Here is a 13429-nt window from a genome sequence, read left to right on the forward strand (position 1 = left end):
AATATGTATTATATTAGTTTATGTCAAATATCTTTTATTACTTTTATCTTCTCTATATTTTTCTCAAAAATCAATGAATTATATGAATAAATTTTTATCTTCTCTCAAAACAATTAAATGTTTCCCCTTTTGTTATTAAAAATATATATTTGATCTACAATTTTTCAATATCTTAAAAAAATTATTTTAATAAAAAATTAATTTTAAGCACATAAATTTTGTTAATCATTTTAAACAATTTAAATTTTTAATTAATACTAATAACTTTTACTGTAGAAGATTATTATAAGGATATCATATGTGATCAATCTAACTAATCTCTAATTATTCTCTACCTCATTGCAAAGTGAATTTGAATAATTTTTCATATTCTCCCTAGTAATAATTAGTTATAAAAATCTTATTAGTAACTTCTTTTTTTTATAACAATAAAAATCTAAATATATTAGACAGAATCACATGAAATTCTTGTACAAAAGCCATTAGAGCTTAGCAGATGAAATAGATACTATGTATATACCAAGCCAAGTATCCAATGTACAATATGTCAAGTAATCTGTAATGTCATTTGCATCTTGTGATACCTATATAATTTTAACATCTCAAAGTCATTTATATATTTGTGTGTAAGTAACAATTTTTTTTAAAAAAATAAATATACAATTTATGTATAACTCAATCTGATTTAATAATTAAAATTGACACATCTTCATTATTATTCTTTTTGTTTCACAATTCTATATATCATTTATTTTTTATTTTATATATAAAATAAAAATTTAATTTCATTAATAGCTTTTCAATGATTTTATTTAATTTTAAAATATTAAAATAATTCATAAAAAATTCTAATAATTTCAATCATAATTTTATAAATTATATATATTTTTTTTTAAAAAATAATTGTAGTGGTGACAAATATTATCACGAAAAGTAATTATATAAATTACTTTTTTTATAAAACGACAATGTCGCCCTTAAAAATTTTTGTAGCTATAACTTTTAATTGTCGTCAACAAAAATATATTTTTGGCAATAGCTTTTAAACGTTACAATCAAAAATAGACTTGTGACATTTAAAAGTCATTGCTAAAGCTTCATTTTTTATGATGACTTTTGGTGATAACTTTTAATTGTTGTTGTAAGAAGTTTACTTTTAGTGGTAATTTTTTTATTGTTGTGAATGATATATATATATATATATATAATGAATGGAAAGGGCTATACAGATAGTTAGAACAAGTTGATTGGTGGAAGACAAGACATTGGGTGGCTGACATGAAAATTGCAGAATCTCAGAGTCCTTTTGTTGTGTTGTTGGAGTTGGAATGCCTAGCTATTCATTGCACGACAAGTCTTCTTTGCATAATGCATAGCATCATCAGTTAGTCTATCCGCTAATTGATACCTCCAATAGCCATTTACGAAGAGAAACGAGGAATCTGAAGTTGTGGCAAAAGATCAAAAATGTGAAAGCGTCGCATGTTGAGCTTCTTGATGAGAATCATATTACTGTTAGTTTACCCCCTTATCGCGCAGCTTTTAGCTTTGTTGCACGTAGTAATGACGAAACGGGGGCTAGTGTTCTAGAAAAATCGATGGATCAAACGCAGTTCGATGGAAAAGTGAGATTGAGATGTGCACCGAGAGGTGATTTTATTATATGGGTATATATCTGCAGATCAACTAAAGAGGTCTAGGATTCCATATCTTTTGTTTGCATGTTACACGCAGAAATGGGATAGGGTATATATCCAACGACTGGCATTCCCTCTCTGTCCAAAGATATCTCTAATATCTTTCTAATTGGTCCGCTAGATTTGAAGTAATACAGCTATATGTTGCTCCTCTCTTGCCCTTTCGATTCTCTTCTCAACATTATTATTTACTCTCTCCTTTTAGGATCAACAGATGTTACTACATTTTCTCCCTGCACGGCAGTTGGAATTTTAATTTACTGCAATATCAGTGTTAATCATAGATTTGCTTTTATGTAGATGTATTCCACTTTTTCAGTGTAGTTTGTTTTACTTTAACTATGTTACAGAAAAACTATGTTACAGAAAAGGATTGCTGAATGATAAATAAAATAAAATTTAAAGTATATTTTTGATTTTTTAACTTTATATAAAATTTTAATTTAATCCTTTAATTTTATAAAGTATTTTATTTTTCATTTAGGGTATTTAACCCTAACATGATTAGTTTTGAATGATTATTTTTTATGTCAATTATTATTATTTTAAAAAATTTAACCTTAATGTGTTAATATTTGATAATATTTTGTTAATATTTAAAAATTTAATACATAAATTTATTGCGATGAAACTAACAGTATTATTAGAGTTAAAGAATTAAAAAGATATTTTTTATAAAAGTAAAGGACTAAAACAAAATTTTATGTAAAGTTAAAGGATTAAATGTATATTTTAATCAAAAATATATATATAATACAAATTAATTCAGCTAATTAATAAGATGCAATGTGAAACTATTTAATTTGCTCCTTTTCCCTGTGTGGGATTCCTGACTTGTAAATCATATAATTTTTGGATTGGTGATAATCAATCGACAAAAGTTGACGGCTTTTATACAGATAAATAAATAAAGAAATAGTCAGAAAAGGAAAAGGAATGATTGACATATCATATGGCCTTGCATATTTGGCAATATAAGTAAATTATGAGCCTTGCGTGTATGTTATGATTCTCTAATCATAATGTTTAAGCTAAATTATCTTTTATGAGCGTAAGTGAGATTCATTGACTCAGGAAACAATATACAAAACGGATTATATAAAAGGATCAAAAAGAGAAAAACAGAGCTACAAAGGGCCATGATGTAAAAAAGGCATTATTTACAAGTTTCATGACCTTACAAGTACATGGTTAACAAAAGATTAAACAAAACAAAAAGGATCGATGATAGATGTGCCTTCAATTGTCATAAGAACGTTTACATTAGTAAGATTCCATTGTTACCCAAAGTTTGCAGCATAAAATGCCAAAAGTAGCGGCACTAGTTTTGGCCCAGATGCTTCGGATTGAGATTGTTGGGAAGTCAAACAAGCAAGGGTTTGGGAGAGAAGGCACGATCTCTCCTTGAGTTAGACAGGAGGTTCTGGCATGCAGTGGCTATAGGACACTTCAACTTCACAAGTGGTTCCAGATCTCGATGATTTAGCATTATAGCAACTTATCTTTCGAAGACTAGCGATAGGAATTAAGGATCGGACTCTCTGTCACCAAGCCATTTCCAAACGAGGTTCCACGGCAATTGTATGTCCTCGATTGCTGTGCCATTTATGTTCCTCAAGCCTGCTTCTTCATATATATGTTGGGGATTGATTCCAGAAGGGAGAATAATATGTTGACATAGATGCCATTTTTAACTGATTTCTTCATCAACTACAAGTCACTAATAGGTCGATTGAGTTCATTATCTTCATTAATGATTTCGATGAACGTCCCATCAATTCCCCAATAATTAATAATCCAATTATCAGACCAGAAATAAACACGTGCCATCGCCAATTTCCCAGATGATACTTAGGTTATATGTTGCCAAGCTAAATGCACGAACTGATCGAATTGATCTTAACAAGCATTTTAAGAATGCAAACCAGCATTAAACTCAACCACTTGAAAAATAACGAAGTGTCGTTTGCAAAGTTACAAACCTTGGCTCGCTAGGCTAATGGATGGCCACCAGTGACAATTTGTCTATAACTAAAATTTTTATTTGTTATATATAGCTCGATATCTAGATCCAATATGAGTCCGTATACATATACGTAAGATTATAATGAATTTGAAAGCCATCAAGCGGCCCCCATCCGCAACATATATAATTTTAAAAAAGGGGGAAATTAAAGGAGTAATAATAGATTCAAGTTAATCTTCTTCCACCGGTGCCGTTCTCTCTCTGACAGTTGAAATAGACGGCTGCGATGGGAGCCCCGAGATTGTAGAGTTGAGAAAATTGTCTGTTATTGAAGTTCTGGCGCCATGCCGGAGCATACACCGTGTCTCTCCCCAGTTGTCTATACAACACAAACACAAACCGATGTATTCCCATCACCGGTCGTGGACTTTCATATGTTACCACCTCTTGACCTGCACTTCCAAACCATCATCATTCCATCAGAATTATACTGTGAAGGCCGTCAGTGAAGCTCAATTATGGGAATTTATGTACCGAAACTGGCGCCGGTAGTTGCCGGAATATCAGTCACCAACCTGTAGTCCATTTCCAGAGAGGGATCCTTGCGTTAGTTATTCTTACAGACCAAGATATACATGCCAATTATCTACCTAGCAGAACAGAGAAAGCGAAAAGGAACATGTGATTTTGTAAAGAGTATGCGAGGTTTTAAATTTTATAACGTGGGCATGCTTGAGCAGAGGAATAAGGAAGATCAACAGAGAGAGTCACCAATGAAGATATTCCCTCAAATTGGGGTCACTGGGGCTGGGGGCATCAGCGTCCACCATGGCCTGCAATTAGACAGACAGACAGAAAACATACAGTTATATAGTTATGATGATGGTGATGAGGTGAGAGATTTTGGGAGACTTAATTACGAGGGTGTAGAAGTTCCTGAGGTCGTCTCCACCGATAGTAACTCGTGGTTGGTTGACAACATAGGAGGGTCTGAGATCACAGCCATTGTAGATATCTCTATTAGCGTAGGACACTCTCAGATCTTCAACTGAATTGTCGAAGGGATCTAACACGTCCCCCACGATTCGTCCAACAACAAGGGGGTCCCCACCTCAGCTCCAGCTCCAGATCCAACTCTAGGCATTGTATTTGCTCCTTTTCTGTTTCCTTCTTTCTATTTCTTCTTCGCCAACTTCACGCACTTAAATCCTGATCTATATATACGTATATATATGTTGAAGTTGAACTACTTGTTTGCTTGGCCACCCCTTATTTATACTCCGTAGCAGGGACCGACTCACGTTTATGATAGAGGGACGATTGCCCCCACGAACTTAAGAAGAAATTATTCAAAATGATCTTAGATTGTGTTTGAATGGGTGGATTTAAGTTGAAAATTTAGATTTAAAATCTTATATTTGAAATCTCACATTTGAAATTCATAGATTCTAAATTCTTCGTTTGGATGATACAAAAAATTTTAAATTATAATATTAAAATCCTTTGTTTAGATCTAAAGTAAAATTTTAAATTTTAAATTCTATATTTAAATTTAAAAGAAACTTAAAAGATTAGTCAAACTCAACTATTCGAATGGCCAACTTCTAATGGGATCATAAAAACAAAGCTGATTGGGACTGTGGCATTGGGGACGACCTAGATGGGACCTACAACTTCCACTAGGACTGGAGCGTCGCAACAATGGGGACGAGACAGCTAACTACCATTGCGATCGGACCAGCAATGACAACGAGGACAGGATGGTCAACTTCTATCAAGACTAGATGGATGATGATGACGATGACTGAACGTCTAACTTCCATCGAGACTAGACCGACGGCTACAACAAGGACTAAACAGCCGACTTCTATCAGGATCGAATAGAAGATGACAAGGACCGAACGGCCAACTTTCACCAGGATCGGACGACAGCTTCAATAGGGATGAGACAGTCTACTACCACCACAATCAGACCAATAGTGACGATGAGGACCGGATGGCCGACTTACCTTGGCCGGATCAATACTGACGATGGGGATCAAAAGGGCGACTTCCATTGGGACCAAACCAATGTTGATGAGGAGGATCGTATGGCTAACTTTCACCAAGATCGAACTGACTACGAGGATGGGGACTAAATGGCCGACTTCTACCAAGACTAGACCAAACTGACGGCGATAGGGACCAGATGGTTGACTTCTACCAGCACCAAACTGGACCAATGGAGATGGTGACCGGACTAAAGGGATGGTGATGGAAAGCTACCGTTTAGTCCTTGCCTGGTAGAAGTTGGACTTTTAGTCCTTGTCATAGCCTTAGGTTCAGTCCCAATGAAAGTTGACGTTCAATTCCTATCATCGTGATCGATCAAGTCCCAGTAAAAGTTACGCATCTAGTCCCAATGGTCACGTCGATTCAATCCTAGTGGAAGTATGTTGTCCTGTCTCGATCCCGTCAGTTTGGTCATGGTGGAAGTCTGTCATCCTATCTTGGTCATCACTATTGGTCAAGTTAGTCGTCCAATCTTTGTTATCATCATTGATCCAGTCCCAATAAAAGTCAGCCATCCGATCCCTATTATAGTCATTGGTTAGGTTCTAATAGAAGTTAGTCGTTCAGTCTCCATCATTATCGTAGGTCCGATCCTCGTCGTCAGGTCTGGTCCCTAGTAAAAGTCAGCAATTTGGTCCCCATCATCACCATTGGTCTAGTGTTAGTGAAAGTCAACCGTCTGGTCCCCGTCATCACTGTCAATCCTGTTCGGTGAAAGTTGTTTGTTTAGTCCCTGTTGGTCAGTCTCAATGGAAGTCGGCCGTCACATCTCGATCAATGGTGGCAACTTTTTTCATCAACTTTAGTGGTCTGGTCCAATTATTATTGACATGTCGATCAAGTCTTCATGCATTTGGGTCAAATTATAAAAAAGCTTGAGTTAGAATTTAAAATTATAGGGGTTTAGAAATAATTTCAAATTACAAAGAGATTGAAGAAGAACTTGGATTTGGATTTGGTTCAAATTCAAATTCATACATTTTTAGTTATCCAAACAATGAATTTAGCTCAAACCCAAATCCATGTGTATCCAAATGTAGCATTAAATAATTTTAGTTGCACTCTTAAAAAAATTTCAATTGCCCCCTGCTTCAAAAAAAATTCACTTATCCCCTTTTAAAAGTTTACTTATCCCATTATATCAACAAATAAAATGGAAATATGAAATCAAAAGTTCAAAACTTAATAGTAAAAGCAGAAGCACAACAAGACAATTTATGATTGGTATAACTATAGCCCACTTTTGAAAAACATAAGTAAACTGTTGGAGCATCCACTTTATGTCTTTGTAAATAGTATTTTGACCTAAAGAGAAAATAAGAGTTCTTTGTTGAGCTTTAGTACCATGTCACCAAGCTGGATATAGGAATCCGGATGATTTTGCCAAAAGCTATAGATCATAAAAGATTCATAAAATCATATCCATAAAAGATGATATGTGAAAGTTCTGTACCATTCAATGAAATATTCATTAAACAGTAAGGTTTCTTTATTTTTTTGAACTTGCATATATGAAGTTCCCATTATGGCAATTGATGCAATGATGCTCCAATCTTCTTATAATTTGCAAGCTCTACATTTTGTATATGATGACTTAAAGGATCTAAGCTATTAGCATGTTTTCAATTACAAGTAGATATAAGGAACAATAGATCTTGCTTAAAATCCTAAATGAAAGATTCAGCTAATCTTTTCTTATTTTAATAAAGGGTAAGATTCCTAAATAGCTAAATTTTATGAAGTAAGAGGAAAATATTTATTAACAACTCTATTTCTTGGTTTTGATACAAAATCTTCAAAACTTGTAAAATCCATTGACAGAGACCAATCTTTAAAATGGATGTAGATTCAAACTTGTAAAATCCAAACCAAATAACTTTAATGATTGGACATTCATAGAAGAGATTATTTATTATTTCTTGGATGTCACAACTAAGAAGACAGTGCATAGAACAATTCAAATGAAAAGTATATATAACATTACTTGTAGGAATAGCCATGTGAAATAGCTTCTAAATGAACAACAAAGTCTTTTGAGAAAATTGTAATTTTCAAAGAAAATTCCAAATACATTCATGCATAAGGGCAAGCGCTAGCTTAGTGAAACTCTCTTTAGTAGAATAATATCTTATACCCCATATGAATTTATCCTTTTCATTAGTGAATGATATTGGAGTGCTAAGTATACACTTAGCATTTGCTTCATCATACAGTAGAACTATTCCAACAAAAAGCGGTCAAAGAGTTGGGATTTTTAATAATAAGATTAAATACTTTCTGAACATCATAATCCCTTAAAAGATTTGGCTGAATGGGTTTTCAGCAACGAGCATGAGTAATAGAGATGGCTTCTTCATTGCTTATACCATTATCTAAAATTTTGTACGTGTGTGTTTAAACTTAAATAGCAATAGTTTTAAAATGAAAAAGTAAAAATTTAAAAAAGAAATTGTTTATAAAAAATGTTATCACAAAAAATTCTGTACCATACGCAAGAGGCATATTAATTTTATTAAATGAAAATTAAAAACATGATTCTAATTGATATAAAAGTTTTATATAAAGAGATTGTTTTATTTGATTATGATGTTATGTTTTATGCATTTTTGAATATTTATTTTTATTAACTCATACCATTACTATAATTTAATAGATATTTAAAATTATTTATTTTATAAAAATATTAATATTTATTTTAAATATAAATTATGTCCCTATCGATTAATTTTTCTGGGTCCATCGCCGCTCTGTAGTTCAGACCCACTAACTGTCTTCTCGTATGGAACGCAGGGAATATAATGCGATATTTTTATGGCAAAATAATCCAGAAAAGTAAAGTGTGTGTTAACCGCGGTTCTCAAGACGCTATTTGCGTCAAAGATATCACATGGTAACTTCAAAGTAAGATCCATTTATTCAAATCTGTTCACGGTCAATCCGAAACGAACATTATAATGAAACCTATTAGCCGATAGATCTATATTCCCACTGATAATCATGCATGCGCCACATTAAATATTACTTCTTTAATATTTAAAATCCACTTTAGACTTTTTAATTCTCTAAAAAAAAAATCATTTTGTCTTGCATGTGATGTGTGCGGTGACACCTGTAAAGCTTTTTTTTTTTTTTTAACCAACACACTCGTAAAGCTTTTAAGACTTTATAGTTTATTCCACTAAATCAATTGATACTGATTTTCTTTTTTAAAAAAAAAATTATTCCACTGAGAAAGGACAAAAATAGAAGAAGAATGCCGGGCGGATATTATACGTTTCGGGCCCAACCAAACACACACACACACCTATGCCTCATTTTAGGGGGCCCACCACGTGGAAACGTGGCGATGCGTGGGTAGCTGGCATGAAAATAGCAGAATCTGATGGATGATCGCGATCCTGTCATCATTGGGCGAGAACTCGTCTTTGCATAACATCCTCATAAGTTAGTCTGTTGGCTTATTGATTCCTTGAGAAAGGAGGAATCTGAATGAAGTTCTCGCAAAGAGATTAACAATTTGAAAGCGACAACGGTCGAGCATCAATTGTGTTGTGGCCTTCCTCATGGCCTCAGATCAGTGCTGGGCGCGCTCGTACGGCAGAGTTGCTTTATCGGAGAAGGGGAAGGGTCGGTGACCCACTTTCCATATACATTATTCAACTCTATCCGCGAATGTGTCCTCTGAAATTAAAAGTCATGGAAATGCACGTGAGTCTCGAATTCAAGAAATTTAATTTGTTCCCAAATCGATCCTATAATTAGAACATTGCCTCGATCATAATAATTAATGTCCACTGCTGTTGCTCTTCGAGATGTGCAAATATATATTCAACTCACTAGACGGAGAGCCGAGCCAAACGGCCATTTATTTGTCAAATGGAAAAATGAATTATCATGTGCTAAAACTGTTTAGAGTCCAAATGAATATATTATGTTTTACCCAGTAGGAGCAAATCATGCATGAGAGCACCAGGTGCTCATCGTTGTGATAAAATCTGAATGGTTTAAATTTAAAATATTATTTTATATTATATTTATTAAAATAAAAATTTCTAAAAATTATGAAATAATTTTAACACAATTTTAATTTTTAATATGGTCTTATTTAATTTAAAAGATCTAATTTAATATAAATTTTTTATAATTGATATATATATATTGACTATCCAGATTTAATCCAATTACATTCAAAATAAAAAATTTATTAAAAATATTTTATAATTTTATTTTAATAAATATAATATATAATAATACTTTAAGTTTAGACCATTAAAATCAAAATTTGAATCATCTAGATCTTATCACAGTGATGAGTATCGAAACCAGGTCCTGCATGAGAGAGGAAGTCTTGGCATATATTTTCTTGCACAATAAGTTCTAATTATATTCATAAATCATTTCTAATACATTTAATTGGAACAAAAAAAAATCTTAAAACTCATCAATTTTCTCTAAAAATTTATAAATTTTTAACATTGTCTCTATTAAATATACATACTTTTTTTTATCATGAATTAAATATATATATTTTATAATATACTTTCTCTCAATAATATTCAGGGTGATAAGGAAACTTTGCTATGAAACATTAATGTCATTGTTTATAAATAAAACCAAAAAATTCTTCTTTCTCCGTGTTATAAATAGGACAAGAGTGAGTGTAGATTTATAATTTGACATCGTAGGCGTCTTACAAGGATGTCGACTTTGCCGACGATCCAATTGTTTTTAACCACAAATGATGTGAATAATTTATCATTAGCATTCACATTCAAGCATAAAGCATAAACAACAACCCTAGAAACCTGCTTCAACATCACCGCCGTGTATATGGGAGCAACCGAGCAAATAAATCAGCGTTGAAAATTAAAGTAACAACTTGTAGAAGAGGCTGTGAAACTTGTCCATTTCCTTGGGAGGTAAAGCCACCAACACATTGACGCCATCGCCTTCGCCTTCAACGGGAGGAAACAAGAGTATGATATCCTTCCTGTGATTCACCACCGGACAACTATACTTGGCCTTTCCCCATGGATACTCCACCTCTGCAAACCCTAATTTCCACCACGATGACACCAGCACCTCCCCGTTCGGAAACCCGCTGTACATCTCTCCCCAGTCCACCGCCGATCTTGCGTACTCATCTGTTATCCTCCCTGCTCCCTCCCTCACCATCTCCACCACCCTCCCCAGCGGCGCATCTTCTAGCTCTTTCACCCTCGCCGTCGCGTACGCCGTCAGCACCGCGTTCCCTGCGAATGATTTTGGCAGCGGAGGGTTCAGCCTCTCTCGTATGTCCACCGCGTACAGCATGGTCGATGACCGGTCAGGGTCGTCGCCGGCAGATAAGGCCTTGCACCTCCACACATGGGCGGTGATAACGTTGAAGCCGCTAATGCGAGCGGTGGAGGGGCATCCCTCGGCGGATTTGGCCTTGGCCTTGAGAGAGGAGATGTCGTCGGAGGTCAGCCGGAAGATCTTGAAGTCGAGTTCCTCGGAGGAGGCATGGAAGACGCCGGTGTGAGCGTCAGTGTCGGGGAGGCTGGTGCTGAGCTTGAGCAATTCGGGGTGAGGGAAGGTGACACGTGGAGGAGATCGAGCGGCTAGGAGCCGCCTGTCGTGGCAGGGGGTGACAGCCAAGGGCATGTTAGCGGCCAAGGCGGCGAGGTTGTCCAGGAAAGTCTTGAAGCTCAGGCCGTCGAAGGTGGTGTGGCTGGTAGAGAAGCCGATTGCGAAGCCACCGCACTTGAAGGATGTCACCTGCGCTTAAACTCGCCAATATATTAATCATTCCTTAACTTTAATTTGGGAGCTAATCCATTAATTAATATTTTTTCAGAGTTCATTTCATTTGTGTGTGCCCTTGGGCAGGTTAATCAATATCCACTATTGTATTAAAGTGTGAAGGTCCCTCAATACATTATTTCATATTTCTATATTCATTCATAGTATACTTCGGTATGATGCTCTTTTTATATTGTTCAGCAATAACATCAAATTGATTATCGTTAACGATTTTACACATAATGTGGGCTTACAGTGTGGTATAGTATATAGCATCTTACGTACTAATTAAAAGAGTGCTTTATTGCTAATAGATAAAATATAAAAAAGATGTTGTAATTTAGAAATGAATTGATTTGATGTTGATGTAAAATAACCAGATTTTCTTGCGTGGAAGTCAAACTAAATTAATGCTTTTTCAATAGAAAGTGTATATATTATCTATAAATCACACTCACTAGTTAATTAATTACGAAAGTGTGTGTATGTGTATATGTATATGTATATAATATAAAAATTCCTTGCAAGGATGCACATATATACCTACACTAGTTTATAATAAAATATGTGATTTTAGTGTGACATATTTAAGCAGGTAGTGTTTAAATAAAAAGATAGTAATCAATCGCTGTCTATCATAACATAATTTGACTGTATGATAATTGGGTGAGATCAGAAAGAGGCAGAGCATGAACGCTCCCCGGGATACGGGGACAGAAAATCATAAGGAAAGCTATCTTTGATGAGTGAATGAAACTGTAAATGTGGACGAACCTGGACAACGCACAGAGGGTGGTCACCTGGTTCGAGGAAATCCTTGTTCTTATGAACCAACTCTGCAAAACCTGGATTAGGATACACCAAATCTCCTACCTCGTCCAATTTGTTGTCACAGGAAGCCACCACAAACCCTGCTCCTGCGCCATTGCACACTATCTCCAACCTACCTGTCTCACAGTTTATCTTCAACCTTCCAGCGAAGAAATCATAAGCCACCAGAGCTTCGGCCAGTGCCTTCTTCAACCTGTCAGCCACAACGTCGGCCGGAAAATCCTTTCTAGGCCCAAAGAAGTGCACTGTCTCTACGTCGAAGTTTAAGACTCTGTCTATGTTTGATAAGAATAGGGATCTTCCTCGGTTGGTTTTGAAGGACAAACCATCGACGTTTGCTGGATTTTCACATTCAAATCTTGAAGCAGAGGCTGAGCTTCCTGGCGAGGTGACACCATGCTCCTTTTCTTTGAATTGGAATGTGACTAAACAGAAGTGTCTAGACTTTAGTGCTATAGATTTGGCCTTGACCTTACGTGCAGAATATAGTGGGTGTGACCTGGCTACTTATAGCTAGCTTTAATTTATAAGCTTTTCATCTGTTAGAGCAGTGAATGGTTAACAATGTGCCACGAAATCCAAAACCCAGAGGAAGCTGGTGGTTATTAAGGATAATGTGATTTGAAAAAGAGAGAGAAAGTGTGTGTGTTTGATTTTAATTTTGGGGCCACATGCAGCGTGTCTAATTAATTACTCTCTTAGTTTAAGAATATAAAATATTTTTAAAGAGTTATATGTAAAATATTTTTAACTTTTAAAGTATAATTATTATTGTTTTTTTAAAATATCCCTATTAATAATGACTTTATATTTATTATAAGATATTTAATGGAGGTAAATATAAAAAGATAAGGTTATTTAAAAGTAAATAATTACTTCATTGAGGATGAAATTCATTAAAAATACCTTATATTTTTAAACGAGAGAATATTTATTTACAAATAAGTATTTTAAGATGCTTGTGAGTTTCTACATTTGGTACCTAAAAAATTATTTGTTAAAATGTACTTCTTTTAATTCTTTTTATAAGTTATATTTTAAAAAGTTTTCTTAATCCTTTATATAAGTCACTTTTTCTTGATTTTTATAACTTATGTAT

General features: G+C 34.5%; 1 protein-coding gene and 1 pseudogene across 1 annotated transcript; both read right to left on the bottom strand.

The window, feature by feature from the left end:
- Positions 1-3666: 3666 nt before the first annotated feature.
- LOC129305008 (protein HEADING DATE 3A-like) lies at positions 3667-4876 on the bottom strand. Its single transcript, XM_054944907.1, has 4 exons — positions 4584-4876; positions 4435-4496; positions 4198-4238; positions 3667-4115 (listed from the first exon to the last, which is right to left on the bottom strand). The coding sequence occupies exons 2-4, from the start codon at positions 4491-4493 to the stop codon at positions 3889-3891; spliced, it is 327 nt and encodes a 108-aa protein (XP_054800882.1). The 5' UTR covers positions 4494-4496; positions 4584-4876; the 3' UTR covers positions 3667-3888.
- A 5475-nt stretch (positions 4877-10351) lies between these two features.
- Positions 10352-12800, bottom strand: LOC129287823 (acyltransferase GLAUCE-like; annotated as a pseudogene).
- Positions 12801-13429: the final 629 nt, after the last annotated feature.

This window comes from Prosopis cineraria, unplaced genomic scaffold, assembly GCF_029017545.1.
Source record: "Prosopis cineraria cultivar Desert tree isolate PC_DT_omini unplaced genomic scaffold, ASM2901754v1 PC1, whole genome shotgun sequence".
Lineage (NCBI taxonomy): Eukaryota > Viridiplantae > Streptophyta > Magnoliopsida > Fabales > Fabaceae > Prosopis > Prosopis cineraria.